Genomic DNA, 20,987 nt, shown 5'->3' on the forward strand with positions numbered 1-20,987 from the left:
TTTTATTTTTTGAAAATCAATCAAACGCTTATAAAAAGGTTTCTCAAAAATAAATCTGTGTACACGAAGGATGTATGTCGCATGACTGAAAATTTCCTTTTATGATTTGCATTTTATCGGCGAATGCGCAAGCTTGTTTAATGCAGGCAGCTGATCTCCCGTTGAGAAAAAGGTTTAAAAACATTAGTGCAGAGTTGATTTTTGTCTTCACAGTAGTGCTGCCGTGTTCCCCGGGCTCCAGCGGTAAGAGGCCATCAGAGGCCTTTGTACTCGTGATCGCAGTGCCCTACGTACAGGGGCTGAGCCGGGATCCCTCGCCTGGAGGACGGGAATAAAGGGAGAGGAGGGCCGTCTGTTAGCACCGTTTCTCGAGTACAGCTGCAATTCCTTCCATTGACTTAATCCTCCATTATGTATTAGTTTGTGGTTCGCCCACTTACTGGTACTTCCCCTACCAACCAGATGGCAGGTGAACAAAAGGTTTTTTTCTAATTTTGACAATGCAGGTAGTTTCAGTGCATTTTGAGTGCAAATAAGTAAAATTCATTGCAACTTTACCAAAGGAAAGATTGAAAAAAAAAAATTACAATTTTGATTCAGGTTGTGGTAGGAAATAATGCATACCACCCATTTCAGTCATTCTACATTGCACTTGACATCAGTATACAATATAGTATTATTTATGCCTAACCTAGCACAACATTTATTTCAGCCGATCAAATTGGAGAATCACTGAAAAGGCCATTGCATTAATCCTAACACATGCTCATCAAACCCTGAAGGACCCCATATTCTGGAACTCACAACGAGGATGCATATGACCTCATTTATGGTGTGTAAAGATGGCTAAACCTCTATTCACACCAAGAAATGCGCTACAGGCCCGTGTGCTGTTCTGACCATGCAGTGCACACGATGCCACACTTACTGGACCATCCGGCAGCGGTGCTGGATGAGGCGACTGTAGGCGTCGTCGATGTTGGTCACGGATTGGTCACTCCACAGCCGTTCTGCTACAGCGCTTGCTCGGGGCCTGTCGAGAACACGGAGGAGACCAACGCAGTGACAGTCAGTCACGCGGACGCTACACTGCTTATCTTTCAATCGGAGATAAGGAGGTGCTTATTCCCCATAATCTACATGGACTCCAGCCAATCTACCCTATGTATGTATCATTTTCTCAAGTAATTCAGGCTACACATTTACTAGATCAGTCTGATTATGAAGGCTGCAGATTAATTATGTCAGAGGTGTTGTCTGCATACCAAAGTCTGGGTGTGAGGTTTGTGGCATCCACAAATTCTCCCCACAAACAGGCCTCTCCACCAACAACCTTTTTCTTCTGTTCCTCGGTTCCTGGGTAATGCACAACAAACAAGTTAATTTGGGGAGAGGGTCCAGTGACCTGCATCTCAACTGATTCAGAAACTATAACAAAGTGTTGGAATGAAGAAACTATACTTGGTGCCAAATCAATTTATTATTCTTACCACAGCAAAAAAATAAATTGTTGGGAGGCCACAAGCAAGTCACATGTTTGAGATGTTCATTTCACGTGATGCTATATTTGGTGACCTCAATCAACAAGCTTCCACTTCATTTCATAAAAGCATAAAATAGTTTTGAACTGCTGACGTCTTTATTTGCAGAGTAAATTCTGAGCTGGGGTGTTGGCCTATCGCATACAGTTGACCTGTCAAACGGCTGTTTGACTCACATACAGATACGCAGAGAAATCAGGACTCTTTTTACAACAGGCAATAAACAGACGATGTAGGCCACTGATAGAACATAAACAACTTTTTAAAATCACCTGATGTTTTTACATATGCTCTGCCGAATATTTAATTTTGTTTATTTTTATCCTGTTGGGCAGTTTACAGAAGTGTGCCTCAAAGGAAAACCGACTGTTTACTGTTCTGACAGGTGTACAGGTGTGATGAGACTCAGTAACATAACATCCTACTGGATCAACATTATATAAACCTTAGGTTCTCCACAATAGTGTAATCATGTTTGGTATAGTTAGAAAGCCATTGTTAATGGGGAACAAGTTGGTGTCTTTGGCTAAAGATCACGATACTTATGGGTCAGCGCCCAGCCAGATACAAAGGTTAACCTGGTGTGCTATGCTTAGAGATAGCACAAGCAGGATCACTGATGTACCGTTTTGTTATGACTGTGTCTTTATTTCATGACTTGGGGTTTGGCTTTGACCTTTGGGTACATAAGGGAGATAAGTGCAAGGGTTCAGGGAGACTCATCAACACGGTCTCCAATGTGTCATATGCGTATAGCCGCTCAACTACGCACACATTTTGTACCATTGTATATTGCCATCAACACACTACAATAAACTAAGTTCAGTGTGACCTGGCATTCCTCTTTTACTCTTACCTCAACACACCTAGCAATTTTAAGGTCCTAACACACATAGAACTCAGGATATCTGCATCCTGTAATCACTCGCCTATACACTAGTGTTGTAGCTAGTGTACCCTGCATAGATACACAATTGTATCTATGCAGGGTACACAAGCCAGAGGCTCGTCCAGGTCTACCAAGACAGACAGCGATCCGTATTGAGCCACACTGCTGGCGGAAAGCAGTCTTTGCATAACTGTTAGCACAGAGGAAAGGTTAAAACATCATTTTGGAGATATCACTAAATTAATCCCATAACAGCAACATCAGGTAAGACTACACAAATTCCTTCGCCGCTCAAGTACTGTTTTTTGTATTGAAGGGCTTTCTTACAATCCCTAATTTGGAATTGCTAGTTGTGCCTGTAGAGTTACAAAGAACACTTCTACAAGGCAGAACTTTGTGCACACCTCCAATGCCTTTACAAAAGAGCCAGGGACAATTTAATTCACTGCAGGCTACACAGTAATACAGGAGAGCTAGCACTGAATGAAGGGAATGCGTGTCTCCTAATGATGACTACTGGTAGCCTGTCAGCACCCCAGAGCAATTATTTAAGATATTTTTATATAAATAAATCAATCTTTATAGTAACCCATTTTCCTTCATTTAATAAGAAGACTGAATTGTTTTGTGAATTTTAATGAGGTGACAAAAGTTCACACACCATTAAAGTTGTGGGGGTCAGCCTTGTAAATCTGCTGCCAGTCCTGCCCATAGGAGATGCGGTTGAGGTACCAGGGGCTGGAAAGTAGGGTTTGGAAGCCCGCTGCTGTGACTGCAGCCATCTCCTTCTGGTACTGCTGCGCATTTCCTTTCCACACCTGAACCAGTGTGTCAGGATTGATCTACATCCAGAGCAGACACAAGATCGTGTCTTGAAAACATCACACCGAGACAAAGTCCTTGTGATTTCTGCTCGGTGAAACTTTACCATGCAGGTTAGCAAGTTAGCAGGTGCAGAACCAACCAAACAGAGGGAAGGGGCAGCCATTATGTAGGTGATTCATGTTAATACAATGGAAGTATACCTTGCTGTAACAGTGGTTAAATTATGTTTGAGGCATGCATTGTCAATGTATGTATGCAAGGCCATACTTAATTCTCACCTGACTCCAAATATTTGAGTTAACAAGTTTACATCTATTTAAACTTGCATTTTGAAATGGAAGCTTGAAATTGAAGTTCCAAGTATTCAAATGTTTGCTTTTTTTTCCTTCTTTTTTTAGGTAAACCAAGAAAATCCATTGATGAAATCATAACAACCATCTTTTGAGCCGACTTGGTAAGGAACAATAAAACACGTTTTGGCACCACAGACTAAATGTCTAATATTTCAGTCATTTTTCCTCACTTAAAGTATATTTTCTTAGCTTTATAAAACATAATTTTACAAATGGGTTTCAGGCAAGTATAAAATCAAAACCTTGACTAACCATTGAAGCGGAGTGGCTCAACCTTGTAGTACTTCTGCCAGTCCTGTCCATAGCTAATATAATCTAGGTACCATGGGGAAGAAAGGATGGTAGTGTACCCAGCCGCGGTAACTTTTTGCATTTCTTCTTCCACATTATTGCTCATCCATACCTCCACTACTGTGTCTGGCTTCAGCTGCAGTGAGCAAATAGTAAAAAATGAGCCCTCCTAAACTCAATTACAGGAGATTATTTCATGCATAATAGAGTCATTTGCAAGAAAACCTCTGCAGAAATGTGTGATTCCATTGAGTTCACATTCACCGGGGCAAAAGCTTGTTAATGAGCCATTATAGATATTAAATTCAATTTAAGATTAGGACAAAAGCATAGCGTATGCTATATATAACATTCCAAAATGCACATGCCTTCCATACATACATGTCAGTTGAAGCTTGAACACAACCAAGCCAGAATATTAACTACATGCTTAGCATAAATGGTGCAGGTTAGTGTGCAAGGCAGAAAACAGCAAGAGTATCACAACCATGATTGCAGTAAAGCAAAATGCGATCTATTCCACTGTAATGTCACTTACCTTCACTTTATTGTCAAATACTTCCTGCCAAACCATGTAGCCCTTGCTGGTTGCAGCAACAATATCCAGTATCCTACCATTAAAGTAGAATGTTCACATTCCATTTTCATGCCATCCATATACATCAAAAACACAAACAGACATGGAAAAAGTTCATTTGTGCCTATTTCATGTGTTTGCCTCATACACCACAGGGCCAAAGGTACGTGGACGCCTGACATCCAACATCTCATCCAAAATGATGATATAGCATATGGCATTGATATAGATTTGGTCCACCCTTTGCTACTATAACAACATAGACTCTTCTGGAAAGGCTTTATACTACATGTTGGATCACTGCTGCAGGGATTTGCTTCCATTCAGCCAGAAGAGCATTCGTGAGGTCAGGCACCGATTGGCCGATTAGGCAGGGTCACAGTTGGCTGTTCAATGAAACCCAAAGGTGTTGCATGGGGTTGGAAACAGGAAAGGGCCTTCCCCAAACTGTTGCCACAGGGGTGGAAGCACAGACTTGTCAAAAAAGTCATTGCATAAAGATTTTCCTACACTGGAACTAAGGGCCCAGCCCAAACCATGAAAAACAGTGTATTAATGATAAGGCACATGTGGCCCTGCATTTTCTGTTGTTTTATGGAGTCATATATACTGATGATGATGTGCACAAATGACTTTATACGCTTGCAACTGTTCACTTCAATAATGCTGTTAATATCCGTTATGCATGCAAGATGGCAGTCAATAGTGCTACTTACTTCTGGATGTAGTAAGATTCAAGCTTGCTGTAGTCCGTACCAAACCCTTGTTCATCCATGAATTTCTTAATGTCAGGGTTGGATTTCCTGGTAAACATTCAGAATTTGTTTCTAAAGTAATAACGGCAAGAAGCAATAATCTATACAGATTAATTAATATCTGCCTCCTGTCTACATTAAATAATGCAAATACAGTTTATATACATTTTAGTATTTCACATTTATTACCTCTCATTAGAACTCCTTATGTCATATGAAAAGACATGTTAAGAGCAGAAATGCATTATATGTAATCTCATTGGCCTTTGTGTTCCTGGTAAATCAGCACTGTGCGTAAAGCCACTCACCAGCAGGTGAAGTCCACTTCATCTCCACCCAAGTGAACATAAGCGTCGGGGAAAACGGCGCTAACCTCCTTGAAGAACTGACTCATGAATTCATAGGTCGTGTTCAGGATGGGGTTGACGGGCCCAAAAGTTCCCGTGGGACTGTCCCCAGCATAGCATGGAGTCAGGAGCCCCATCTGACCTGCATGGGCAAGAGAGAATCATCACGAAAACGAAACATATAAAATTACACTGGTGTGCACACAGTACATTGAGACCTTTCTATGAGACTTAGCCTGAGGAGGAAACATAACTAATGCTACAGGATTTCTAGTGCCAATGAACCACTTTAGTACAATTTCTTTATAGCCAAACAGTGATGTAACTGTATTCACATCTATAGTATTCTTATTCTTATAAAGTAAACTCTGGGGCAAGTTGGACTCATTCTCTTCATCACAATCACCTTTCCCCCATGACTGTGTGTGCCCGGGAGTGTCGAACTCAGAGACCACCCTAATCCCTCTTGTCCGCGCAAATTCAATCACCATCTTCACATCTGAGGGTGTGTAAATGTGTGTATATGGGTGGTAGGCCCCCTGAAATGACACAATTTGATGAAAATGATTTTCCAGTACTTTTTGTGCAATATTCCTGCTGAATTCCTACTTATCATAGGCATAGCCGTGGATATGCCTTTGATAAGTAGTGCAAAACCATTATCTCACAAACAACAGCAGCACCTTCCAGTACACACAGCTGCAAGCAGAAAAAAATTTAGATCTCCATAATTATATATGTAGTCACTCCTGCTAGCTCTCAAATGTCCTGACGGAGGAATAAAATGTCCCCGATAGAGCTTCTCCTACCTTTTGACTGAGGTCCGGAAAGGATGGACTCTGGTATGGGAAGGAGTGGTCATCTACTATATGCCAATGGAAGACATTGTACTTGTTCATTGCCATGGCTTCCTGTTAAATAGAATACATAATTTCATTTTCCTGAAATGCCACAGCACTGAAAGCATACAGTCATATGTATACTGATACTTTCTTTTTTTATTTCAAAATAAAGCCTCCACTGTACTCCATTTATCTACATAAAAGTTGGAGTTAAAGTTACAGTTCACATGCATTAATAATTAAGGGCTTAGCAAAATAATGTTGACATGATGCAAGGGTAATCAATTATAAGGAACCAGTTTACAAGGAAAGAAGAGTTACATATACATAAAACTGTACAGACCTGGTTAGTCTGTCTGACTGTCTCCTTTCACTTTTTTTATTGCAGCAAAATTCTACTTGCATGGAGCTCATTTTCCCTGATGATCATTTTCATTTTCCCTTTTGGCCATTTGAAATCTATACAAGTAAACCTAATCATGTCAAGTTTTATTTTTCCAATGTGGATTTAGGACTGTTTAAATGTATATGTGTTGTTGTGAAAAATAACAGCACAAATACTCTGTAGTAAAATAAAGTGATCGTTCACAGCATGTGCTTGAAATTATACACACATTTCAAGCATCTTAAGTAGTAGATACGTAGGAAAAACTCATATGAATTAAGCTTCACTGCTTTACTTTTGGTGCTAGTTAGAAACGTTTGCGTCAAGGCTTTATACGCACATCCGGTGCCCATCCAGCACCCGAACCCTCACAGACACATGCCAGACTCACCAGATTAGCCAGAATGACTTTTATGGGCAGAAAGTGACGAGAGGTGTCCAGTAAAATGCCTCTGTGGGCAAACCTGGGGAAGTCCACTATGGCAGTCTTGTTAATGCTCCTCTGTATTTAAAAAAAAAAAAAACAGAAAGCAGAGTGAGTGTTTTTCTTTAAGTTTTGCAAACCCTCCAAGAACATGTAGCAACAGACATTTGCCCCATGAGTTTCACTTAACAGTTTGATGGAAATAACCATACATTGCTAAAAATATTTTGTGCAAGTAACAGTATTTAATTTCTGATTAAATTCTAAATTTTCATGACTATACTTGTTTATTATAAGCTCGGTTTTGTGGAATAGACGGTGACAAGAGGAAATCACCTACATACTTCCTGAAACAGACTTTAGCTATTTCCTTTTTTGTCTTCTAGGAGGGGCAAAATTTTAAACAGGCTTGTTCTAGAAGACTACACATTTACAGTTGCCTTGTTTGCAATGAATTGCTGAAAGCCAGTATTGGTGCCCCTCAAATTCACACTGCATATGCTTAGGTAAACACATCAATTTATCCATAGATACTAAACACTTACAGCTCCATAGTCATCTTCATACACCAACTGGCTGAAAGTCTCAAGTCCTTGTTACAGAAGAGAGGTTTACAATGTAATTCAAGTGCTGGAGACAAAAAACAATATAACTAGACAAATACCTAGATACGAGAAAATAAATAGATAATACCTTGTTCAGGACAGTAACAGTGCTGAACTGGGCATTATTGGTGGTAATGAAAATCAAAGGGATTGTTGATTATCATATTTCTTATTATATATCTTAGAATATCTCAGAAGGCTTGTGCACAGTAATACATATTCATGTAGCTGTTATTTGTACCTCTGAGGGCTCCCCACACCTTTTTGGCCTTCAGTACAGCAGTGGGCTGGTCTACCGTGAGTTCATCTGGTGCAAAGGAAGTTAAATATGACATGACAACACCAATTCTATAACAACTCAAGACAATCACAAATTCAACTTGTATCTATTTATTTCGTTATTCTGCACAGAGTGTAAAAGGTCAACCCTTTAGTTTGTGTGCCACATATAAAGATCCTGAAGGATCATGTATATTTGCATTCACATTCACACAGAATGACCCTATTCTTAAGTGAAAGCAAAATCACCAGAGTTTGTACTGAAAGTAGGGGGCCATGTGAGGGTCAGCTAACTTAATATTGCATAATAAATGTACAGCCACTGGAAAACCACTCCTACACTTCCTGCTCATTGTTGGGCTGTCAGCAATCAGGGGTGACCACAGAACTGTATGTGGTGGTGATATTGACCTTGGTGCTCCTGAGAACGATGAGAACGAGCTTGAATACAGAAACTCACATGACTCATCAGATGTTACACTTGGATGTGTGTCACATTCGGAATCCACCGATGTGATCAACACCTGTAGTTCAGTCACCTCCGATGCCAGTCCGCTCCTGTACTCTCCCAGTTTCTTAGTGAACCCAAACATGTACTCAAAATATCTGTGAGACATGGAGAAAATACCCGTTGCAACACACAGCTAACGAGGCTAAACAGCCGATGTCTTTGTTTTGGCTCGCAAGCTACTGTAAACAAGCCACAGAAAGCGGAAATGAAACGAAACTTTTACAGTTATACGCCGTATTTTACTTTATTGTATTGTTACTGTACTGATTGCATTGTGTCGCTAATTACATCAAGTAAAGTAGTTTTCCGAAAAAAATGTCAGTCTAACCACTGCTAGCCGGCTAGATTTCAAGTCGTAAGGTTAGCCATCGTATACAATCTATTTTTTAATGCATTGCACCATCTTAGGTAGAACAGACATTTTGTTGGTCAATAGTTTTTGTGGAGGTCAATCGTGCAGTTAAATAAACAATTAAATCTGAATTCGCAAATGCACGCTTGTCTTACCTGCGGAACGCATTTTGCAGAAGGTCGCAGTTGGGACCAGCCGAAGACTCCTGCGAATGGACTATTTGAAAACGATTCCTGCTTAGACTAAATGCCACGGAGAATATCTGCACCCTTTGTGGAAGAGGCCATAGAGATCCGTATTCAGAATTTATAATGTTAGGAAGATCCGTCTCTTGCTTATATCGCCCCTGGCAAGCAGTAACCAGGAGCAACAGAGCTCCTATCTCCAGTAGTGCAACCATGATGGATGAAGCGAAGTCGCTGTTGAACGTTTATAAACTGAACAGTCAGCTGACTGATCACAAGATCAGTTTCCAGAAAGGAAGTAGGCTCTTTTGATGAGAAGTGAGCTGAAGATGAGCGAGTCGCGCTCCGGAAACCTGGATCACGGGTAAGACGAGGCGTGTTCATATTACGTGATTCCAGGCCGGGCGGTTATTATTATTTTTTTTTACCGGGACAAATTAAACTCTTGTGAATAGACCTACGTTTTGTTGTATTACTGGGTTTGTGTTGTAAAGATGAAAGGTGTTATTGAGAATCATTTAAAGTTTAAGATAATGTATTCTTCTATTTTTAAAAAAAGACAAAATGGGAATGGGTTATACGAAGAAAACATTGCCTTTTTGCTCTTTCTTAACTCCAATGCCCATAAGGCCCTGGATAGTGTTTGGCGACTCACGTGTCCATAGGGGGCACTGTGGGGGCATTTCATGAAATAGGATGTGAGTGCACAGATTAACATGTGGCATATTTGCAGTTTTCATATATTGTATGTGCAAGTGTAGCACTTGGAGCAAGAGGTTTTTGGATGGAGAATACGCTAAGGCAGATCAACGCCACAATTCCATGCGAGAAAGGGAGCAGGTTGTCAGGTTCTGATTAACATGTGGCATATTTGCAGTTTTCATATATTGTATATGCAAGTGTAGCACTTGGAGCAAGAGGTTTTTGGATGGAGAATACGCTAAGGCAGATCAATGCCACAATTCCCTGCGAGAAAGGGAGCATGTTGTCAGGTTCTTGCCAGTGTAGGAGAAATAGCATGATGCTTTCCTAGCATTTTTTTGCCCTTTGCCAGGACACAACATTTGCCATCTGGAGAAAACAAAGTACTTATTCATCAAGAATAATATAACAGCAAGATATGTATCCCAGGCAAAAAGGTTTAATTGATTCTAAGGGTTCACAAATCCTAAAAAAAGAAGAAATTTGAAAGAGGGAACCATGCTACTATATTGATCATGACAATGAACACTTTGCTTTTAAAACCATGCATCTACCCTGCATTAATAAAGTTGGAAAGTAGAAAAGAGTGAAAGACATCAGTGTCATTTGGAAGCCCATGGATCTTAAGAAGGGAAAGAATGACACAGCGCCAAGGACTGAACCTTGTGGTACAACTGATGAGAGAGATAGGGCAGCAGTGATTAAACATTTTCAGTAAACAAGGTGCAAATATTCCAGCAATAAATAAATAATTTTATGGTTTATTTTTCAGTAAGTTTCAATGTGCCGTAACTGGATATGAGCAGCAAGGCTTGTCATTTGTCAACGATACACTTTACTCCGAAGTTTTCAGTTTTCAAAATATATATATTTTTAATTCAGATAGGATTGTATTCAACTCTGAGCCTCAGAGTCTGAGATTGCTGAATGTTTTAAAGTATATATCTATTTTTCTTGTTTTGTTTACAGTTAATGGTTTCTCTGGTACATTTTAGGAGTATTTCAACTGAAAATGTAGCCTATACTATGTTCAACCAGTTGCATTTCACTTTATTATACTGTCATGTAACACTAAGACAGAGATGGTGTTCATATCAATAAACTATGCTGTCCATGTCCATCCAGCCTTTGAGATGTTGATGTTGATTTATCTGTGACTATACACCAGGGGGCAGTATATGCACATAATATTCTACATTTGTTTTTTCCACGAGGTGAAGTGTATCTATCATTTTTATAATTAATATTTACATGTAAGGTCACTTCCTAGAAACATCTTTATGAAAGTGTCATATATTTATTGTTAGATATATACTGTGTTTTTGCAGCATGTTCTGTTTCTTATCCTAATATCTCTGTATTAATTATTATTAAAATAATTAATTATTTGCATAATTTTAATTAAATTTTTCACAGAATTATTTCACATCTGCATAACAGTTACACACATAGCCTATCTGTTTGCTAACTACTTTAGAGAAAAGACATCCTTTATCGATAGATAGCTATCTGTGCAACATAATTATAAATATTTTTAAACACTTTCAAGTCCTGAAACAAGCCCTCACATCTTCTGCTTGTGTCAAAGCAAAGAAAACATACCAATAATAAAATAAATATGCAAGAATATTTGTTCAAACTGTTCAGAATATTTCTCCTAAACACAAAGACACTTGGGAAATATGAGTCATCCTAGTTTGTTTCCCTTCCATAGCCTTGTACAGTAGTTGTACTGACAAAGATGTTGATTTTGAAAACCTCTTTAGGAGTAAGCTGACACAAAGTCACTTTAGGTCAGTTAAGACAGGTTAAGCTGTAAATGTTAGTTGATTGTGTACACACCGCCTTTCAAGTTGTCTGGAGGGGGAATTTTCATGTTGAAGAGGTTTGAGAAAGTACATTAATTGAGTTTTTGTATTTTATTTTATTTATTTTTATATAATCAATTGCACATTCTACATGCTGCACTTCTGTGTGTTGTGTACACTTCAAAAAGTCATTCCAAAGCATATTAAATGATGAATATGTAACTTGTTTATAGGATTACTTTTACATTTCTAAAATTTCCATTCCATATATTATTCTAGATTTTACTGCGCATTTATTATGTATAATTTTTTCTTGAGGCAGTGTGGGGGTGAGTAGTGAAGATACTTATTGATATATTGACTGTTATTTCATTCAATATCTTGGAACATTTTTCTTTCAGGTAGTAGGCTACTCAACTTGTGCTCCTGGAGCTGGAGTACTCTGTTTTGGTTTCATGGCTAGTAGCGTTGCTCCATTAACTACACAACATTTCTATTACTTCAAGCTTCAGTGGAAACAAAAAGTAACAGCTGAAAGCGGCATGAATTTAACATTCTTTTCCAAACCTCCTGTCATTTGGTCGACTGCTCTGACCACAGAATCAAAGTGGTTTGAAGATGCAGTCAACTGATTGCATGAACTACATGAAATGGTTCCCTGAACACTGTGCAATGGTTCAAGGATTTTGATACTGTCAGAAATGCAAGGTGTTTATTCAAATGTTTAGTTTGGCTTATCTGAATGTAGAATAGGCTACTCACATTATCCATTCTGTAATATTTTATATAAAATCAGGTATTACTACATTCATAAGCTCAGCTGTAATTACATTTAGTGATGTAGATAACCAAGATCAAATCTGAACCTCTTATAGTTTAATGCTTTCTTGCCTTATTTAGAAGCTCAGAGTTACATCAATGCCGAGCTATTGTGTCGTAAAATGTAACTGACAACTTTACCTGATACATGTGATATAAAATAATTCACTGGGTGGCGCTATTAGCAAGTTAATGGTTGCCTATCTTCTGACAACAGTTTGTGTCCAATTTGATATATTTTGCAGGAGAGTTTGAATTGGAATAGTATTTGAAGCTTGAATACAATGGACCCCATCCCATTCCCAGGTCACACACACACACAGAGTTCGGAAATGGGTTCTGTTAGGCCTACTGCTCTTCCAGTTTCTCGAAATGTAATTTCACAACTGCAGACGAAGAACTGTCACTAACAAATAATTTCTTACAGCAGTGTAAAACAATGACATGAGTCACATGACACGAGTTGCATGGTATTAATAGCAAAATCCAGCTCTGGGTGCAATCAATATCCCAATTTTCCTTCAGGACAGACACAGACACGAAGAAACTATTAATTTTAGATAATGTAATTATCCACGCTTTTCGGGTTGTGCAGGGGCCATCGATTCCCGGAGGGAGTTGTTTTCTTGTCCATCTCGCTCGAGGACGGTTGTGAAGCTACGGAACAGCTGACCTAGCCATGCACAACAGTTAATGCCTCCCATGTCCTTTTTTTCTGTCGATTTACATGTTTTCTCCAGGAAACCTAAATAACAGTTTTAATTCTAAAATATTGGATACAGTTCAAAACGCCAATCGCCAATTTTCAAATTTGATGTAATAGGCTAATACACAAGCGGTGTTTCTGAAGTTCCTGCAAAACAATGTAGGTTATGTCATTCATGGAGATAAAATGATACAATTTTGCTAGCATTAAATTTGAGAAAGTAGCCTAACTATGATTCGGTTGACTTAAGGTATATCGCAGGATTAATAATGTTATAGCCTACATTGACTGTTCAGTGTTTGTTTTCCTTTTACTTTTTCTTTTTTTTTTTTTACAGAAATGGTCCAGTCTCCATCGATAAACCTATGTGCCTAAATTAGAATTTAATATGATAATACTGATCGATGACCTTGCCCTTACAATGTGAAAATATTTCAGTTGTCCATAATAAATTCTGAGGTATATAGAAGGGTTTACTGCTGTCAGGTTGCCCAAGTTTTATTGCCCGTTTCCCCTTCCCTTGGCTGATATACTGTTTTCCTCCTGGCCCAGCTAGCTACTTTGCATACTCCACCCATTTTTCTTCCTCAACACAGGAATGTTCCTCCCTCACAATACTAAAAACACACCCATTGACTTAAGCGAGGAGATCCACACGGGCTGGCCGACTGATAGTACGACCAGAGCTGAGGGTGAGACAGCCAGCTGGAGATCGTTTTTTGTTATAGACTTCGCATGGTTAACAAACGTGATATAGCTCTGAAAATTTTTATCCCAGACCGAATCAGTTATATCAGTGCTTTTCAACCTCTTGCAGACCAAACGAAAGATACAGAGATAAAAATCCTTTTCAAGACCGCAATTCCTTAAACTACGCCACCGAATAAACTGGATTCATTTTATTCAGTTTTGGCAGCATCGTGGCTTTTCCCAAAGTGGCATGTTCGAGGACTAAAAGAGACCGACTTGAACTCCTACTTTTAACACAAAGAGGTAGGTATTTGTAAAATATCCATTCGCTTATGATAATTTATGGAGAATTGTTTTAGAATAACTTGGTGGCAGAACAAGTTTTTGAATGATCAGCGGTCAGCGTGTTGTAGAATTGCGGTGTGCGATGTATCCTAGATGTTTAACATAGTTGTCCACGACGTGTTATGTCAGTTTGCAATAATGATGATAATAATAATAAATAATTTATTATTAATAATAATAATAATAATAATAATAATGAAAATGCGAAAATACACGTTACAGTTCGTATGTGCGCATGCTGCGTTATGTAGCCTACGACCAAATTTAACTCTCATAAGAATTTGTTGCATTCATTTGACTTTTAAAACTGTTGGCCTGAACATATGTATGTTTATGGTTAATATGTATTTGCTATTCGTGTGCAGTATGCTTAATGTAAATGTATACGGTGGAACATCAGATGCAATAGATTCGGGTCATTAATGTAGGCTATGTAATGAAAATAGGTGGGGGTATGTATATTTGGAAAACTGGTATAGACCCCAGATATGCTCAATGGGAGAAATGTTAACGTGGCTGTTTAGAGGTGGATATCGATTGCATAAAAATTGGAATAATTGTTAAATCGGTATATTCAGTTACAGGGTTGCAGGTGTTAGATAATTGATATAGACAGGTGATGTGGACATTCATTGAGAAATAATAGCTGCAAAGTGTGACTGCAGCTTTGTGAGTTGTTTATCCTCAAAATTCCAGCCCCACCCCCTTCTGCATTATGTTCTGCTTTGACCACCTGGCAGTGATTAGACTCAAGTAGATTCCCGGACCAACATCAGAAATGCAAACAGGAGTTGTTTGCTGTCTGACCAGCAGTCATCTTTTCTTTGGCTTGTGCTTGACTTTGTTTTGGCACTGTGATCAAAGGAGTAAATTCTGTCTGTCAGTCAAACTTAAATTGCCTGTGACTTAATATGAGAAGCTAAAGGGGACATATTTTGCATGTCAGAAATCTTCTGCCCTCTATTGATTTGACTTGACTTGACATTGTCTCAACCATTTCAATTTCTTCTGTTTGTAGGATTCAATGAAAATGTCCATCTGTGTCCATGAGAATCGCAAGTCTCGGGCCAGCACGGGCTCCATGAACATCTACCTGTTCCACAAGTCATCCTACGCCGACAGCGTGCTGATGCACCTGAACGCTCTGCGGCAACAGAGGCTCTTCACCGACGTTCTGCTGCACGCCGGCAACCGCTCCTTCCCCTGCCACCGGGCCGTGCTGGCCGCCTGCAGCCGCTACTTCGAGGCCATGTTCAGCGGCGGCCTGCTGGAGAGCCAGGCCAGCGAGGTCAACTTCCACGACTCCATTCACCCCGAGGTGCTGGAGCTGCTGCTGGACTACGCCTACTCCTCCCGTGTCATCATCAATGAGGAGAACGCCGAGTCGCTGCTGGAGGCCGGCGACATGCTGGAGTTCCAGGACATCCGGGACGCATGCGCCGAGTTCCTGGAGAAGAATCTGCACCCCACCAACTGCCTGGGCATGCTGCTGCTGTCAGATGCCCACCAGTGCGCCAAGCTGTCGGAGCTCTCCTGGGGCATGTGTCTGAACAACTTCCCCACCATCTGCAAGACGGAGGACTTCCTGCAGCTGCCCAAAGACATCCTGGTCCAGCTGCTTTCCCACGAGGAGCTGGAGACGGAGGACGAGAGGCTGGTGTACGAATCGGCCCTCAACTGGGTCAACTACGACCTGGAGAGGAGGTACTGCGACCTCCCCGAGCTGCTGCGCACTGTGCGCCTGGCCCTCCTGCCCGCCATCTTCCTCATGGAGAACGTCTCCACCGAGGAGCTCATCAACAAGCAGGCCAAGAGCAAAGAGCTGGTGGATGAGGCCATCCGGTGCAAGCTGAAGATCCTGCAGAACGATGGTGTGGTGACCAGCTTGTGTGCCCGGCCCAGGAAGACCAGCCACGCCCTCTTCCTGTTGGGCGGCCAGACCTTCATGTGCGACAAGCTGTACCTGGTGGACCAGAAGGCCAAAGAGATCATCCCCAAGGCCGACATCCCCAGCCCTCGCAAGGAGTTCAGCGCCTGCGCCATCGGCTGCAAGGTCTACGTCACGGGGGGGCGAGGCTCAGAGAACGGGGTGTCCAAAGACGTGTGGGTCTACGACACGCTGCACGAGGAGTGGTCCAAGGCCGCGCCCATGCTTATCGCCAGGTTTGGACACGGCTCAGCGGAGCTCAAGCACTGCCTCTACGTGGTGGGCGGGCACACGGCCGCCACCGGCTGCCTCCCGGCCTCCCCGTCAGTGTCGCTCAAGCAGGTGGAGCAGTACGACCCGGCCACTAACAAGTGGACCATGGTGGCTACGCTCAGGGAAGGGGTGAGCAACGCGGCGGTGGTCAGCGTCAAACTCAAGCTCTTCGCCTTCGGCGGCACCAGCGTGAGTCACGACAAGCTGCCCAAAGTGCAGTGCTACGACCCGCTGGAAAACTGCTGGACTGTGCCAGCCACGTGCCCGCAGCCCTGGCGCTACACTGCTGCTGCCGTCCTTGGCAACCAGATCTTTGTCATGGGAGGAGACACTGAATTCTCTGCATGCTCCGCTTACAAGTTCAACAGCGAGAACTACCAGTGGACTAAAGTGGGCGACGTCACAGCCAAGCGCATGAGCTGTCAGGCGGTGGCCTCTGGCAATAAACTCTATGTAGTTGGTGGCTACTTTGGTACCCAGCGGTGCAAAACTCTTGACTGCTATGACCCCACACTGGACACCTGGAATAGTATTACCACTGTGCCATACTCGCTTATCCCCACTGCCTTCGTTAGCACGTGGAAACATCTTCCGGCGTAAGCTCCTCTAAGGTATGAAACTGAAACCAATTGATCAGTGAATAGACGTTACATTGCAAAAGTGTATCTTAAATATATTTCACTCAGGAACCTCAATATACATGGCAATAAAATGATTATACATGGTTAAGATTGCAGACTGACCACTGCAGAAATACAATTATCATATTTACCCATTATAGTTTCTACAAGGACAAAGCCCCTTATTGAATTAAACTGAAATTGAGTTTTTGTGGTAGAGTAATGTGGTTCTGATTTAATTTGGTGTGGCAGATTGTATCCATGAATATGAATGTTAGCCATTTTTATCCATCTGGTCAATAGCCCAGCAATCATCTAGCTGGACTGCTTTCTGGCTACCCACTACTCTAGGCAATGTCCAATTCCCTGTGAAAAAGGGTGGCTTTATCGCAACCAATGTAAAGTCAATAGGAAAATGTAAATGAGGTGAGCCTGCCTCTGCCATTCTCTGTAACCCTACCTTACAGAGGATTTGACAATTACATGGGAGGCTGCTTTTGTTCAGTGCGAGCCAGAACAGGAGGGAGGGACCGGCCACAGACAGGGGGATAGACACTTGAGGTCAATTCATTTCTTACATTGCAATGAAAAACACTGCATTAATAAGTTAGCAACTGTAGAAAGTGTGTGGTGCACTCTCACCTAGATGGCCCACTGGTATAACAGGACAAAGATGCGCTCACGGACATGTGCTTCCGTGTCCTGCCCTTCAGTAGATAGATGCTGGCTGGACAGATGGCTCATTGAATTATGAGGCACTGAGTAGCCAAAATGGCAAAGTAGAATATATGAGAAAGCAATAGATTGGAATAGCATAATTGTCCCCAGTGGTGTAACACCAGAGAGCCACACAGTGTGCAGGCTGCAAAAAGCCTGCTAGGGGTAATACATTCACAGATGTCTGAATTTAATTTGATTTGTTTGTGCTGCGCGCTTAGACTGTAGACGGACTTGGTTGGAAGTCTGTAGAGTACTATACTTGTATTGCATCAGAAACTAATTTAAGTGAATTGGGGAGGGTGGGGGTGTTCTTTTAGTTCTATACAGATGGGTTCCACACTTGCCTTTCTGTCTGGAATGTTTATATTGTAGACTGTCCCTGTTATTTCCTGCTCCCCCTTGACATAATCTAACCGGCTTTGTATTAAAGCCTGTTTATGACAATGACACAATGGAAGTGGTATTGGAAGTATTTCATTCATTGGCTTCTGTATTACAGAAATCACAAATGAAATGACACTATTTAGTTGGGTTTAATCCCCAGTAAATACATTTTTTAAATGTACTATTGGTGATCAGGAGGGGGATTAACTAGGCTGCTCAACATTGTCTCAAAGTTCATATAATTTCCTAGATGCATCGTTGTAAAATTTCTTTTTATGTGAGTCTTTTTTTTGGCTCCTTGATATCAAAGAAACCTTATTCAGCATTTGTGCAAATATGGTTAGCACACGAGAATGACTCGACACTGCAAAAGCAGGGATGGAATAGATTAGCACAAGCCTCTCAATATATGCAGACCATTAGTAACCAGTCTGGCATGGACCCCTGCGGGACTCTATTCAGCCGCGGGGGTATTGTGAGCCCCTGACAGGAATTCCATTGCCACCTTTGTTTTCCTATGGAATGCTGCCCACCTAGGTTGGGCAGTAAATTTCAAAGTGGTGGTCCCTTTGTGACGCTCTATTAACGCGCTTAAAACGGCGGTGAGCGGCTTTGCCCGGGGCCCCCGGAAAGGCGTTATTGTCCCCCGGCGGTGGGTCCGGAGGGAGGGGAAAGGAAGGGGAAGCTGCCCCCGCAGTTCTCTGTTTTCGCACTGGCCCTGGTCACTCCGCGGCCCCCGGGAGCACTGTTTACTCGCTGCCCCGCCTCTCTCTCTCTCTCTCTCTCTCTCTCGCGCGCGGCCTCTGCCACAGCATCGCCGTGTTGACACAAAGAAAACGCGCCGGGGAAAGGCGAGGGGCAGGGACGTGTTTGTTTTGTCGTCTGAGGTTTCACCTTGGACCGCTGACAAGGGGCCCGTCCAAAATCGAAATTGTGACTCGCCCTCGCCTAATCACAGATCAGAACCGGGAAAGAAAACCCCCTTCCCAGCACATTCAGAGGAAAGACCCACTTATCGCTGCATACTTTCCTGATCACTGATTAATGACCGGGGCCTGGTTTCATGCGAGTTTTATTTATCTTTATTAGTTTCCCCGAGCTGAATAACCCATACCTCAAGTGGATTGCCGTACAGAGTGCTTTGTTTTGAGGCAAGCCTGCAGAATATTTATTGGTATGTGAGAGTTGGGGGTGGAGGGGGGAGAGATGGTGGGGCGGGGGGATTTTTCGCTGTCCGTGCTCTGCGGAGGATAGCGATGGCAATCATCCGCTAATTGCTTTTTCTTTCTGTGTGACTTGGGAACACAGCAGACCTCTTTCAGAGATGACAAATCATTTTTATAGCCCCAAATTAAAGAATGCTTCAGGGAGGCGGAGTGGGCGGGACACGGAGGATGCTGAATTGTGTGAGCCCCCATTGTGTGTACTTAAGGATGCTGCAGTGGAGGCCCTGTTCTCCTGCAGGCCACATGGGAGGAGAGTACATCTTTAAAATGGATATTAGAATTGCATTACGTATTGACTTTTTGAGCCCATGAAATCTGCGGCAGTGGGGATTTAAGGCAGAAGAAATAATCGGGCACGGTATCAGCGTTGCTGTGGATGTTGGTGCTTGTGAAATTCTACTATTGAAGCAGAGCGCGGTAATCTGATTACAAATAGTAAGAAGATATCAGTGAAAGAAAACAGAAGAGCAGAGTGCACAAATGCTTTATTAGTGTTTAACATCTCCAGTGCATATCTTTGTTTTGGCACTCACGAATGTGTTTTTTGTTGGCAATCTTTGTTGGATTGTAGATGAACTCATAAATAGTGATAAATTGTCAGATTTTAGAAGTAGTTTAAATACCTTCAATGCAGTATCTTGCAAATGGGTAGTGGCCTCCAATTACTGAGCCAATAGGACCACAGTTCAAACCGGTCTATAAATTACATTTTGAATATATAGCCTTACAGTGCTAGTTTCTAAGGCCTCTGACGTTTGTTTTGTTTTCTCTTTCCATAGATTGTCCTGTTGTTGCAATGCATCTGCTGGATTTCAACTGTGAACATACATACATTTAAAGTCCCTGTGCAGTCAAGAAAACACAAATACAAAAAAATAAAATGCTGTCAAGAAAACCTATTTTCTATAATAGGTATACAGACGAAGGTGCAAAAACAAAGGTAGTTGTATTGTTAGAATTACATGTAACTTACAAATTATATGAAAGTGAGGTTTCGAGTCCATTCCTGCTCAAACAACTGAACACTCATTTGAGAAGGATATCACTGCATGCCTTTTATTGTTTTCACGCACATCAAAACCTATTTGTACCAGAGCGCCTATCTGAACATGCCTTGCATTCTGCCCATTAATTAGCCGCAAGACCGATGTTAATGACAAATGCGTTTACGTGGCACATTTGAAGCCTGTGTCTTCAGACGGTGTCTGCACAGACAAATGTGCCACGCCTCACACTGCGCCGTCCTCTCTCAGAGCTTTGAGTGGCTGCACAGGGACTTTAGCATTTAGCATGAAGGATGGACGATTGAAGTCACGGGTGGACGGGTACGAGGCCAAAGGGAGTCGCCGGAGGACGGCGCTCTACGGCGGAGCGTGAAACGGACGGGCCGGAGGACCATCCCCTTCCCTTCCACGCTTCGCTCGTCTCTGCGGCTCGTCTTCGGGCGCGTAAGCGTAACCCCGATCGCAGGCGAGCCGAACCACGTCTGAGCGAGGGCTGTTGATCGAGGACACTTGTCACCCTTCATTCGCCCAGCAAGGAAAGATTTGGGACTTTGGGAAAGGTGGTTTTCTCTTGAAGGACTGAGGGTATTCGTGAGCAGGCC

At 41.9% G+C, this 20,987-nt stretch overlaps 2 protein-coding genes across 3 annotated transcripts; one reads left to right on the forward strand and one right to left on the reverse strand.

Moving 5' to 3' along the window:
• Positions 1-9,445, reverse strand: hexb (hexosaminidase B (beta polypeptide)). 2 transcript variants are annotated; one of them, XM_035389757.1, is made up of 14 exons: positions 9,132-9,445; positions 8,574-8,719; positions 8,076-8,141; positions 7,775-7,821; positions 7,197-7,307; positions 6,388-6,489; positions 5,985-6,117; positions 5,540-5,720; positions 5,193-5,279; positions 4,438-4,510; positions 3,092-3,272; positions 1,266-1,356; positions 929-1,033; positions 1-318 (listed from the first exon to the last, which is right to left on the reverse strand). In XM_035389757.1, the coding sequence occupies exons 1-14, from the start codon at positions 9,374-9,376 to the stop codon at positions 255-257; spliced, it is 1,632 nt and encodes a 543-aa protein (XP_035245648.1). In that variant the 5' UTR covers positions 9,377-9,445; the 3' UTR covers positions 1-254. The 2 variants fall into 2 exon arrangements, with proteins under 2 accessions (XP_035245648.1, XP_035245649.1); XM_035389758.1 differs by lacking the exon at positions 3,092-3,272 and adding an exon at positions 3,861-4,035 and having other exon boundaries at positions 9,132-9,439.
• A 4,332-nt stretch (positions 9,446-13,777) lies between these two features.
• enc1 (ectodermal-neural cortex 1) lies at positions 13,778-20,539 on the forward strand. Its single transcript, XM_035389941.1, has 3 exons — positions 13,778-14,189; positions 15,250-17,042; positions 20,161-20,539. The coding sequence occupies exon 2, from the start codon at positions 15,256-15,258 to the stop codon at positions 17,029-17,031; it is 1,776 nt and encodes a 591-aa protein (XP_035245832.1). The 5' UTR covers positions 13,778-14,189; positions 15,250-15,255; the 3' UTR covers positions 17,032-17,042; positions 20,161-20,539.
• Positions 20,540-20,987: the final 448 nt, after the last annotated feature.

Source organism: Anguilla anguilla, chromosome 14 (assembly GCF_013347855.1).
Source record: "Anguilla anguilla isolate fAngAng1 chromosome 14, fAngAng1.pri, whole genome shotgun sequence".
Lineage (NCBI taxonomy): Eukaryota > Metazoa > Chordata > Actinopteri > Anguilliformes > Anguillidae > Anguilla > Anguilla anguilla.

Coding starts and splice junctions, on each gene's coding strand:
- hexb (XM_035389757.1), bottom strand. CDS start 9,376: ATGGTTGCACTACTGGAGATAGGAGCTCTGTTGCTCCTGGTTACTGCT. Junction 3,273..4,437: donor TATTTGACAATAAAGTGAAG/GTAAGTGACATT, acceptor CTCTGGATGTAG/ATCAATCCTGACACACTGGT. Junction 319..928: donor CACCGCTGCCGGATGGTCCA/GTAAGTGTGGCA, acceptor CCCGTCCTCCAG/GCGAGGGATCCCGGCTCAGC.
- enc1 (XM_035389941.1), top strand. CDS start 15,256: ATGAAAATGTCCATCTGTGTCCATGAGAATCGCAAGTCTCGGGCCAGC.